Source organism: Lathyrus oleraceus, chromosome 5, assembly GCF_024323335.1.
Source record: "Lathyrus oleraceus cultivar Zhongwan6 chromosome 5, CAAS_Psat_ZW6_1.0, whole genome shotgun sequence".
Lineage (NCBI taxonomy): Eukaryota > Viridiplantae > Streptophyta > Magnoliopsida > Fabales > Fabaceae > Lathyrus > Lathyrus oleraceus.
In genome coordinates this window covers 157,309,673-157,322,985 of record NC_066583.1, presented here as the reverse complement: position 1 = coordinate 157,322,985, position 13,313 = coordinate 157,309,673, and the positions used below count along the sequence as shown (strand labels likewise).

Here is a 13,313-nt window from a genome sequence, read left to right as displayed (position 1 = left end):
AAAATTTTAAAGAACCTAATTCACCCCCCCCCCCCCCTTCTTAGGCGCACTTCGTTCTTACATCTCTCTCTCTCTCTCTCTCTCCCCTTTATTTTTTCGATTTTACGTTACTTATCTATGCTCTTTTACCGTATAAACACAAATTATTTTTAAGTAATAAACTTCTAATTTAATCATAAATTTTAAATACCATAATACCCCCCCCCCCCTCTTGTGCTTGTAATCAGAGTCTCACTCAAGTTAAATACTAATCGTCCAAGGAGGAAGGAAATTACTTCAGGATATTTACTAAACAAACTTCCATCCTTTAATGGAGAATGGTATAGTTTATGGAAAGAGAAAATGATAATCTTCATTGAAGAAATGAATCGTGGTATTTAGAAGGCTGTGAAATAAGATTTATTTGTCCCCCCACATAAAGTTAATGGTGTCGTGATGAACAAAGTTGATGATGATGATGATTGTACCAAAGATGAAAAGGAAAAGGTGCAACACAATTTGAAAGCAAAAAATGATCATCACTACCACTCTCGATCTTGATGAGTTTTTGTGGGTTTCTCATTACGAAACGATAAAAGATATGTGAGATACTCTCCAAGTTACCCCTGAAGGTACTATTTGTAAGGGCAAATTGTCAGACAACATACAATCACAAGTTTCGATGATGACAAATGACCATCATGGATGAATCGGCATTGTCGATTCCACGTCTACAAACAAATGCAACATATCACCTACCATATCCTTCCCTATGCTTATCTAAAACTGCTATACTTCATAAAATATATGTGGATAAAATGTGATCATGACGAAATGCATGAAAACCACAAAAATGCGAATTTTTGCAGGTTTGCAGGCTTTGAGTCGACCGCAAGGGTCAGCGCATAAGCCACGGGTCAGCGAATAACACAAACCAGTTAGTGACTGGTCAGCACATGGTTGCTTGAGTTGACCACAGGTCGGCGCATGGCATAGTGTTGTTGGCCACGGGTCAGCTCATGGAATACTTGAGTCGACCATAGGGGTCGGCGCATTTCCCACGGGTCAGCGCACGCCGGCCTATGGTCGACCGCTCGTGCGTATACTCAGTTTTCTGAGTACTTTCCACTGTTTGAAAAGCTGTTATTTTTGGTTCGTAAGCTAGTTACTATAAATAGAAGTCAAATTACTCTTATCAACTAACATTTGTCAAATTGATTTCAAGTGTTCAAGGAAACAAGAAAGAGTGAAATAGGTGTCCAAGATTCATCATCTTCATCTTCAACATTTCACAACACATCAACTACACACAACCATTTTTGATGTGCTTCGTGATCGGTTAAAGGTGATAAGGTTCGAAGCTGAGATTGGAGAATCCGGTTCGGGTTGAAGCTTGTGGCAGGTTCTTTCTTGAATAAAACCGTTAGGGTTTTGTCCTCCAAGACTGGTTTGTGTTTGGGGGTTTTTGGACGAATTTCTTCATCAAGTTTCAACTGAGCGAAGGTGATTGAGAAGAGGAAGTCTTCGTCAATCTAGTAGCGGATTCAGTGATAGTGAAAGGAAGAATTCGGGTTCGATTCGTTGCAGCTGAGATCAGCCGGGCCGAGGGTTTGAAGAACGGAAGGTTATTCAACAAAGGGGCTGGAATCGGAGGTCTAGCAACAACGATCGAAGGGCTTGATTCATCTTGAATCAAGGAACAAGGAGAGGAAGCAACATTCAACATCTTGAGAGTTTAGTTGTTTACTTGCTTTGCAATCCTTGTATAAACGATTAATTTCAACAGGTGATATCTATTAAATCATCTCAATTCTAGTTTTAGAATTGAGGGCAGATGTACCCCGAAGCGAGGACGGCGGGGGAACTGCCTCATCAAATCTGCGTCTTCTTTAATTTTCTGCATAACTGTTTTTCAGCTTAAAAATTAAGTGATTTTAGTATAAGCACTTTTACCAAACATTTATATTAATTGAGTAAGAGGTTAAAACTCTGTTTTTGAATCCAAAGTACAATAGGTATTGTACTAGATTAATTGGAATCACTTACTCAACACAAATATCACTTGGAGTGTTTTTGCACACCAAGTGTTTGATAATTTGCCTAAACCAAAATTATCTTAAGTGTGTATCTAGTTTAATTTGGTATTTGGATCATTGGAACTAGGAATCCTAGTAAGTGAAACAAATCATTGATTGTGCAAATAGTGTAGTGATTCGTATTTCACTTTATCTCTAATCCATTGGTTTGACGCATATCCGGTTTTCCAATAACGGTTCGTTTTAGACTATATTTTTCCTCGGCCGCTTCCGCACTTAAAACAAATTTTTCAAACCCAATTTTAAATTGGTAGCGCCGACTCAAATTTTAATTGGGATCTATTCAACCCCCCCCCCCCCCTTCTAGATCCGTGCCATTGTCTAACACTATTGAGGTTTAAAGTTTGATGTTAAACACTGTTAAAAGTCCCACATTGGATAATATAGGGCCTAAACATGTGTTTATAAGTGGGGGGCAGTCCTCACTCTACCAATCGGTTTTATAGGGTTGAGTTAGGCACAACCACGTTTTTTAACATGGTATCAGAGCCTGATTTAAGATCTGATGGACCTACTATGGTTTCTGCTATGGGGTCATCCACCATTTATTTCCACACTTTTGTTATCTAGTCCAAGGCGTGAGGGGGGTGTTAAGAGTCTCACATTGGATAATATATGACATGAGCATGTGTTTATAAGTGGGGGTAGTCCCTACTCTACCAACCGATTTTATAGGGTTGAGTTACGCCTAACCACATTTCTTAACAAACACATTGAACCATGAATATGAACTCTTCAGGATGAAACCTAAAGAGAATATTTATAACATGCAGAAGTGATTCACTCATATCTTGAGTCATATGAGAACACTTGGGAAAACTTTTCAAAATGAGGACTTGGTTGTAAATTTCCTTAGATACCTAAATTATAGTTAGAAACCAAAAGTTATTGTGATTTCTGAATCTGGGGACTTATCAACCATGGACATGACACCTTTATTTGGTAAATTGCAAGAATATTAGATGAAGCCGAAGAGACTTGCTGATGAAGAATTTATGTTATAAAATATTACAAGCCAAATTTTGATCAATGAAGCTAGAATAGCTCAGTTGGTTAGAGCGTGTGGTTGTTAACAACAAGGTCGGAGGTCATTAAGACCCTCAACTTAGACTACTAAGAAGCAGGAGATAAGAGAAAGTCACAATTGAGTGAGTTGGAAGAGGTAAGGCTTGACGCGTACAAGAACGCAAAGTTGTACAATGAGAGAATTAAGAGATGACACGATAAAAGGATTCTAAATTGGGAATTCAAAGAAGGAAAACTAGTCTTTGTGTTTAACTCAAGACTTAAGCTTTTCCCCAAAAAAACTCCGGTCACGGTGGTCTGGACCCTTTGTTGTGAAGAGGGTAACACCGTACATAGCAGTAAAAAATTTGGAGCTTACTGCACCATTTACTGTGAATGGGAAGAGGTTGAAACATTATGCCTCTCGGGACGCAGTAGACCAATGGGTGAGTTTGATCTTGAAGGAACCACCATGAGTGATTGCACTCATGAGTCATCGAGCTAAAAGGACGTTAAACAAAGCGCTTAGTGGGAGACAACTCACGTTTCTTTCTTACTTACGCTTTTTCTTTGTGTTGTTTCTTTTTAGCATGAACCTCGATAGCACAACACATGTTGCGGTTCCCACCTCCCGAGTGAGGTTCTTGTGAGTTCAGTCCCTCTTGCTTGCACCAAAACATTGAGGATAATGTTTGATTCAAGTTTAGGGAGTACTTCTTTACTTTTCTTACATTTTCATTTTCTTGCATTTTTATGTTCACGTTTCTTTCCTGTTTTAGCTATTTCTAATTTATTTGTTTCAAAAAGACCATTTTTTCGTAGCTTTTCCCAAAATAGAACCGTACAAAAATAAATTTCATAACAGGCTTTAGTTGTGGGGGAAATGGGAAAGTATATAAATTTTGAGGAATGAAAGTCTATGACTAGGGACATTGGAAAAATTTGACAAGTTAGGTATTACCCGAACACCCTAGGTCCCCCGGAATAGGACGCGGATCAAACGTGTAGATTTGTGCTATAATACTCGACTTTGGAGAAGTATTCCCCGATTAGTTTAAAATGATGATCCGACGTAATTTAGACTTGTATCCATGTATGATTGGATGGGAAACAAATAATTTTGGGCACAAAAATGATGAAAAGACAATAAAAGGCAACTAGACCTTCTAAGTTGGGTAAACATCACCCGATTATTTAGCCTAACGGCGGTTGAACCTCAAATATCGTCTCAAAGTAGACAAATAAACGCATAAAAGTATGTAAATTCATCAAAAAAATAATAAAAATGTTCCTAAACAAAAATTCTTGATCGACCTTGTGCATGTGACGACATCAAGAATTTCAAATGCCTTAATTTGATTGTTCAAATGAAAGGGAAGAAATATCAAAAAAAAGACTTAAGTCCAAAGCATATTTGGAGAGGTGTCTGAAAGGGAGACTTAGGTACGTGACTCTACCATGGTTAGTGTTTTTACAAATATGTTTATTGTCAAGTAATAACCAAAAGAACTAGGCCTAGTCAATCGGAACAAAGACTCGCGTATAAGTATTATTTACCTCATTTTTGATACACTTTCTCATGATGTTAACCGCTTGATCCGAAAACTTATAAATACAAGTCTTGTTGCTTGACGACAAACGACAATCTAAGTTTGAAAGAGTTTGATAAATGAACTTCGCATCGTTATTTCTAGTTAATTTCTTAATATTTTATGGCATTTTATTTATTTTACTTCCAATTATCATAATTTTATACTTTGGTTTGTGTGTTCTAACAAGTAATGTATTTATTTAGTGCTTTGACCATGCAATCATATGTGCTACAGCCACTTTTTCGTATAATAGTACTTTTATGTGGAGATATTTAAGTCATTAGTGGCACGCATGTTTTGTAAAAAGAAATATTAGTGTGTTTTTGTGTAGATATATTTAAACCATTAGTGTCACTCACGATATGTAAACAGAAATGTAATATGCATTCTCATCGGTTTCCATCTCTTTTAAGATACATTCATGTTGTTGCGTTACCTCAACAAGTTGGGGTGACCATGACTACATCCTGAAAGACTGGTCTTGTTTTACAACTAGTTATTTTGCAAGTGATACCAATAGTTCCTATTTTCACATTGTGTCGGTTTGTAACATTGCAGTTATCCGGTTTTAAATATTACTCGTCTTCTTCCTTGTTTTATAAAAAATTACTTCCTTTTTCGTTTGCACAATTTTAGGAACACAGCTTAATGTGAAGTTTATGGTCCATATTCTTAAGTATAATGCTTTTGGCGTCACCAAGTTAAACAACCAGCATTCCTTCACTTTCAATGTTTGCAAAAGCAGGTCATTGGATTTCATTTGTGTCGATAGCTACACTTTATAACATTCGTTTTGCTTGTACAGATCATCGAGTAAAAATATACGTAGATGTGGCTAAAACACAACGTCCTTAGAAGAGATGACACCCTTAACCCTAAAATCATCATTTCCCCTACATTTTATTTACGAGTAATAGTGGTGAATACTGGAAATAGGCTGAGATAGACTGATTTGCTAGTAATAGATAGCAGTTTATTCCGCAAGGTAGAACTAGCGATAGATACATACTTGGTTCGAAGATTGACAGCAATACAACATTTTATTAGGTGCACATAAAATGGCATATCCCTTGCATTATGCTTCATTCCATTTTTGTGTGGCCCTGTGCATTAGTTCCACATGCAGCGACAATATTCTACAGTTTTAATATTGATAACAATCAGTTATTAGATTCTACTATTCTAAAAACACTAGGTCTTTTTCGTTTGTATGTGTAGGATTTTATTTGTATGGTGTACCATCACTTACCTCTATTAATAAAACCTAGTTACCATTACTAGTAAAAAAAAAGAAGTAAAATTAACATCAGTTGATTAGAACATAAGAAATGACCCAACTAAAAATACTTTCGACGAAAAAATCAATGAAATTAATAGATTGCATGAGAAGAAGTTATATTTAAATATATGCGTTTTCTTTCTATCATCGTAAATTGTAGATCCATGTAGGTCCAAGTAACATTTTACTGCCGTCATATCAATACGAGTGTAATTTTTAAGTCTCATTGTGAACAAAAAATTTCTAATTGTAATTCCTTTTAAGATTTGTCTTAATATTTTTTACCCATAAGCAATAAAATTTAACGAGCTATTAATTCATGACGTATAAAAGCTCAATTGACAAGTTAATTGCGCAAATTGACCAAATTGTAAAATATCTCAATACATGGGCTATAGACATAAACATGAACGTTTCAAAAGGGACAAACCTTCAAATGTAAACTCTGAAAAAAGTGGGCAAAAGGAAATAAAATAAGCATCATCACAATCACTCCTTACTACAGACAACCTAATTAAGAAGACAAGAAGAATTCCAAGGCAAAAAATGCCTCTTAAGTCTGTGCCCTCGACATCCAGAGGACTGCCACAGAACATTTGATAAATCAAACTCAGAATATACCCTCAAATGATCCTATCTCACCTCTTATCCATGGCAACATAGTTCACATGACATGACAGAGACACCAAAAAAGCAACCACATCAAAAATAACTTACCATTATCGCGCAACGTTTTGGGCTTAGAAGCATTTTCTGTGGACAATGGATGGGCCAGACTCATCATATTCACCCTTAGATATCCACATCTGCAAAAGAAAACACATGTTTTAGAATTCAATCTAATTGGCATTAGATATCTTGATGCTATTTTGTGGTAAAATAATTACCTGCTGGAAGGTGCTGAGGGATGCAAGGATTGATCCTCCAATCCAGACACTGTACTTCCTCTCTGGTGGAGCCACAACCTTAATCTTCATGCTGCTAGGAGCCAGGGCAGTGATCTCCTTGCTCATACGGTCAGCAATACCGGGAAACATAGTTGAACCACCACTAAGAACAATGTTTCCGTACAGATCCTTTCTGATATCAACATCACACTTCATTATAGAGTTGTAAGTGGTCTCATGAATTCCAGCAGCTTCCATTCCAATCATAGATGGCTGGAAAAGGACTTCTGGGCAACGGAACCTCTCAGCTCCGATTGTGATAACTTGTCCATCAGGAAGCTCATAGTTTTTCTCAATAGAGGAACTGCTCTTTGCAGTTTCAAGCTCTTGTTCATAATCCACAGCAACATAGGCAAGCTTCTCTTTTATGTCACGGACAATTTCCCGCTCAGCCGAGGTGGTGAACATATACCCTCTCTCAGTGAGGATCTTCATCAAAGATTCAGTTAGATCACGACCAGCAAGATCCAAACGAAGGATGGCATGAGGGAGTGCATAACCCTCATAGATTGGCACGGTATGACTCACACCATCACCAGAATCCAAGACAATACCTGTTTCAAAAATGATTTATAATCGAGGTAAAGAATAACGGAATGACAAAGGTATGTTTGGACAGTGATAAATTACAAACCTGTTGTACGACCACTTGCATAGAGGGAGAGGACAGCCTGGATGGCCACATACATGGCAGGTACATTGAAGGTCTCAAACATGATTTGGGTCATCTTTTCTCTGTTGGCCTTTGGGTTGAGTGGAGCCTCAGTTAGAAGCACTGGGTGCTCCTCAGGAGCAACACGCAATTCATTGTAAAATGTGTGATGCCAGATCTTCTCCATGTCATCCCAGTTACTGACTATACCGTGCTCAATGGGGTACTTAAGAGTAAGAATACCTCTTTTAGATTGGGCTTCATCACCTACATAGGCATCCTTTTGACCCATCCCAACCATGACACCAGTATGACGAGGTCGGCCAACAATACTTGGAAACACAGCCCTAGGAGCATCATCACCAGCAAATCCAGCCTGCACACAGATTATAGATTAACAAATCGCTCAATAACAAAAACAAGAATCAAACACACAAACATGACAGAAATAAAACTACAAAGTACTAACCTTCACCATTCCAGTTCCATTGTCACAGACAAGGGGTTGAATATCCTCAGCATCGGCCATCTTTTACAAAAACTACAGTATACATGAATAAGATTATCAAAATTAACAAATTCAGATGGACCACCCACAGAATTCAGCCAATTACAAGTTTGAAAATTTCAGTTTTACTTCAAATAATACTATATATATATAAACAGAAAAAATTTCACATTGTATACACAAGCCCAATTATCAACAACATTGAAGCAAAAAAACGAAATAACACAGTAATGTCCAATTTTCTTTATCAAGTACTTAGATTATATACTTCAGTGTCTTCAAAGAAAGACAGTAGAGCATGTACAGAGTGGACAAACAAAGTAGCCAGTCCTTTGCATTCTTAATGTCAAACTAAGAAGAATTGAGATAATATTCAAAATGCAATAGAATAAACATGTGGTGAAAAAATGTGCAACCTTATCTTAAGTTTCTCACTAAGATAAGTACTAAATCTTCAATTTCAATTGGCTATTCCTCAGTGTATCTCAGCTTTCAAAATACAAAACAATGTTCTATAAATGATAAACTAGGGTTACAAAAAAGAAGAAACGGAAAGATTCACATATCAAAAAGCAGATCAGATAATAAATCCAGTCAACAAATCAACATAACCGTAACTGCTTTGGATGTAACACCAGAAAATCAGAATCAGTTCAAACTGATTCCAGATCCAGTAGGTAGAAGATCAGAATCAGATAAAGCGATAATCCATAAGCATCAACCAGATCACAGATCAGTCACTAGTTAAACGCGATCTACTCTATCTCAGTTACACAGATCAAGTAATAGCAATCACAATCGCAATTATCAATTATGGAAAATACATAGAAGATTCTGATTAAGTAAGTTTACGAGCATTTTTCGGACAAATCTGAGGATGAAAAAGTTGCAAAATCTATAAAGCGTTAAGAAAAAACCTAAACGATCGGAGAAAAAGAAGCAGATATAGAAAAAAGGAAATTCATACCGTGAAAGTAGAGAGAAAATGGATGGAAGAAGAAAGAAAGAGAAATTCTCTTGAAGTTTCTCTTTCTCTCGGCTACACAAAGTGCAATGCAATGTGGTAAGAATAGAGAGAAAATGGAAGAGGGGTATTTATATGAGGAGAGAGTGGTTGTGGGCGTGACTCGTGATAATAAAATGGTTAATTTGAAAATTGAATTTGGAAATTGGGGTTAGGACCAAAATTGAAAGTGAAGATACTAGAGAGTAGAGAGAGAAAGAGGGAATCATTACGACCACGAGAAAGAGAAAAAAAGATAGATTGGGTGACCTGGTTGACAGCCTTTTCCTTGCCACACTTCCGTCACTCCGTTTTTCTTTTTTCTTTTTCGACTATTTTTATTTGTATTAAATCGATCAATTTAAAACTCTTTATTAAATTATAAATTTATTATTTTGTTATATTTTTAATGAATTAGTTAATACTTTGTATTTTTTATTCATTATCTACAAATATATTTTTATTTTTTATTTTCACACTATGATTTTAAAGGAAAAAGGGTCTTAGTAATTCAGAGTTTCGTTTGAAAGGTTATAAGTTTGATCAAGCTTGATTATGTATTCTTTGAATCTTCATTTTTTAGTCGTCGTTTACCACTCGAGCCCAAGTGTTTGATTAATATATTTTTATTTTTTACTTAATTTTTGTTGTATATCATGTGGTGCAAGTTCTTTTATTATATAATCTCATTTTTTATTTGAATTTTTTTATATATTTTTAAAGTTGTGGTTATAGGGAGGTAATATTCATCGGTTTTGTAAAGTTAAGTTAAGTTTTACCACAATTCTAAAATGATATTATAATATTATTTAAGATTTGTTGGGTCACCTGCTATCAGATTTTTGTTATCAGATATGTTTATTGATGTTTTTGCTAAACAATCATTCAATTTTGAATTATTACTTGCAGGATCAAACTAAAAATTTCTAAGATATTTTATGCATAATTACTGAATAAAAAAAGTGTTTGAGTGTCGTTGTGAATTTAAAGTCAGGTGTTTAATAAAACAAGAAAAAAAGTTTGAAAGTGAAAAGAGATTAGAGGTTTCATCAAACCCATCTGCAGCCATTAAAATTCTTATTCCTGTTGAAAGCCAAGTTTATGTTCCTGAGCCACCAATGGAGGAGGAAAAAGCTCTAATCTGGAAATCTCAGGTATTGGTCCCTTTTTCCATTCTGACAAAACTCGTGCATTTTTCGGTCCACTTCTTGACCCCACTTCGGATATTAAGAAAGTGAGGAAAGTCTTCCATTTCTAAATCCCTAAAAATAGCCAAGAAGTTTGTCACTTTGGCTAACCAATTACATGAAGTGCAAAACATTTGTTTAGGCCAGTTAATCTTAGGCTCCTTCTTTGAATCATTGGAGCTCATGTAACACTCGAGGTCGAAGAGGACGGAGAGTGGATGTAACACTCAAGGCCGAAGAGTGCGGAGAGTGGTCACCGAATATACATCGAAATGAGAGGGATCCTAAGGTTGTGCAGGTATGGGACCGCATGGTTGAAAGAAGGCTTATACGAATTGATTGGTACTACTTATACCAACAAGATTCATCTTCTTTTAGGTAGTCTAACAAAAAAGAACTCCATAGTTAAAGAGTTTGACTTAGAGTAGTATTTGGATGGGTGACCTTTTGGGAAAAGACCTGTGTTGGTTTGTGGGGTCATTCGGTATTCCTGAAAGCAGTATAGGATGTTACAAATGGTATTAAAGACATACCTCTCCCAGTATGATGTGGCTCAGGGACGAACCAAGCGGAATCTGGTGGGCATGTAACACCCGAGGCCAAAGAAGACGGATAGTGGATGTAACGCTCAAGGCCTAAGAGGGCGGAGAATGGTCACCGAATTCACATCAGAATAAGAGAGATCATAAGGTTGTGCATGTATGGGATTGCATGGTTGAAATAAGGTTTATATGAATTTATTGGTATTACCTATACCAACAAGATGTATCTTTTTTTCGGTAGTCTAACAAATAAGAACTTCATAGTTAAGGAGGATTGACTTGGAGTAGTATTTGGATGGGTGACCTTGTAGAAAGTTTACTGAAAAGCGTGTGAGTGAGGATAAAGCATACTGAAAAGACATGTGTTGGTTTGTAGGGTCAGCCGATTATCCTGAAAATAGTTTGGGGCGTTGCATCTCATATCTCATGCCCTTAAAAACTTTGAACCTAAAGGTAACCTCTCGACTGCTGGTCCCTTTTGGCTTCTACAACTTTGGCTCAATACCACGTATGTGTCTTCTTTGAAGGCAAATGTACCAATCGACCATGCTAAAGAAATATAAATTTGATGGATTTGAGGCACCAAACTCATCCTACTTACCCCAACTAACACAGTGTAAGACCCCAATTTTGACCCTAAGATCCCTCGTGCTATCTCATCATATGCATTGGCTTTGGGATCACACCTTGGCATTCTCCTTACCCCTCATTCATGGGGTTTTCATTGGGAGATATCATCAAGCACTTTTGATTGTATCATACTTTGTTTTTCATTATTTACTAACCAAAATACCAAAAATATGTCAATATATAGTTTAACTCTTTTGTAGGTAGTGTGTGTGCTCACATATGTTCCATCAAGCTCATATCTAGGGTTTGAGACCCTCAATGCAAGGAGTTCAATCAATAAATGGTTCACATTGGCTCTAAGTATCATATATGGATCCCCATGATCTTCACATGTCATTTTGATCAAGAATTCATCAAGAGTTTGGAGATTGTTTGCCTTGGAAACCCTAATTCATCTGGGTATCTTGTGTGACTTCCTCAATAAGTTTCTTCAACATTTGATTAAATATTTAAAGGTATACTTCATATTAAATCACCTTACACATATATTATACTCCATGAGTCCCAAAAGTCAAGAGAATATCAAGCTAGCAAGATGGTTCATGGTGGTTGACCAGAGAAAGTCAACTGGTCAAAACTAGGGTTCCCTAGACCCTATCTCCTACAATTTTTGTCATATAAAAACAATTCCAAGAGAAATGTTACTCAAAATGACATTCCAAACAACTTTCATGTTGAAGTCAAGATCTAATTTTGCTTGGAAAGTCATTATTTATGGCGAAAGATTATAGGTCATTTTGTCTGAACCCTAGTTTAGAGGTCAACTTCCCAAGACCATAACTTTCTCACTTTTTATGATATGAGATCTATTCAAATTTAATGATCAAATTCAAGATGTTTACTTCAACTTTTATGTTTGGAGTAAGTTCAAATTCAACTTGAAAATGCATGTTCCAAGAGGAAACATTATAGGTCATTTTGGGCCAATACCATTGAACAAGTGATTTTCCTCAACTTCTAAAATGCATAACTTCTTCATGCCAAATCCAAATGAGGTCAAATTTGTGACCAAATTGAAGAGGTTTGAAATAGATACAACTTTGATGAAGGAATGTTTTCCATTTGAAGTCCATAGAAAAAGTTATTCAAAGTGGAAGAAGTGAACATTTGACTTGGGACTTAGAAAATTTTCAAATATGTTTGATTTCCCAAACTTCCACATCAAAATTTATCATGATCCAAGATTCAAATGAAAAAGTGTTCAACATGAAATTGCTCCCCTTGATCTCACCTTTCCAAAAAGTCCAAGATCAGCTCATTTGGCCAAAGAATGAAGGACTTGCGCATGGGTGCAATGTGAGGTACCATTTGGATGATTTTCACTTGCACATTTCAAACACAAGTGCATGACCACATGAAATGATTTCATCATGATTCTCACTCATTTTTGGACCTGAATACATTAATGGTCCTATCACACGCCCATGCAAGGGGAATTACTAAAATTGGCAATTTTTGAAAGTGTGTGGAAATGAATCTCTTTGGCTATAAATACAACCCTCATTGCTCAGAATCAAGGACCTCATGCCCAAGTTTTGAACCTGCAATCCAAACCCTCACCATTAAAGGATAATCTTGAAGGTTTTCATTTAAAAATCGAGCTTCAAATCTCATTCTATTTTGAGATTGAAACTCCAAGAGTCCATGCCATTTTCTGATCCTAATCACTTCCTACAAGCTTCTGAAACAAGGCCAAGCACAATTGGAATCAAGATCAAGCAAGGTTGAAGCTCCCTCGAAGGTAATTTTTCAGAATTTTCATCTCTTTTATTCTCCCTCAATTCTTCACTATTGTAAGACCCTAATTTTGACCCTAAGATCCCTCATGGCATCATGTTATTGCACAAGTGCATTGCCTCAAGGATCATAACATGTTTGGCTCCTTAACCCTAG

General features: G+C 36.4%; 1 protein-coding gene across 2 annotated transcripts; it reads right to left on the bottom strand.

Annotated features, from left to right (window-relative positions):
- Positions 1–5,537: 5,537 nt before the first annotated feature.
- On the bottom strand, positions 5,538–9,195 carry LOC127079882 (actin-7). Of its 2 annotated transcripts, NM_001426870.1 has the most exons (6): positions 9,026–9,195; positions 8,020–8,091; positions 7,533–7,926; positions 6,839–7,452; positions 6,669–6,757; positions 5,538–5,808 (listed from the first exon to the last, which is right to left on the bottom strand). In NM_001426870.1, exons 2-5 carry the CDS (start codon positions 8,077–8,079, stop codon positions 6,692–6,694), a joined length of 1,134 nt encoding a protein of 377 aa, NP_001413799.1. In that variant the 5' UTR covers positions 8,080–8,091; positions 9,026–9,195; the 3' UTR covers positions 5,538–5,808; positions 6,669–6,691. The 2 variants fall into 2 exon arrangements, with proteins under 2 accessions (NP_001413799.1, NP_001413798.1); NM_001426869.1 differs by lacking the exon at positions 5,538–5,808 and having other exon boundaries at positions 6,250–6,757.
- Between the last annotated feature and the right edge of the window lie 4,118 nt (positions 9,196–13,313).

Coding starts and splice junctions, on each gene's coding strand:
- LOC127079882 (NM_001426870.1), bottom strand. CDS start 8,079: ATGGCCGATGCTGAGGATATTCAACCCCTTGTCTGTGACAATGGAACT. Junction 7,927..8,019: donor ATGGAACTGGAATGGTGAAG/GTTAGTACTTTG, acceptor ATCTGTGTGCAG/GCTGGATTTGCTGGTGATGA. Junction 6,758..6,838: donor CCCTCAGCACCTTCCAGCAG/GTAATTATTTTA, acceptor TTTCTTTTGCAG/ATGTGGATATCTAAGGGTGA.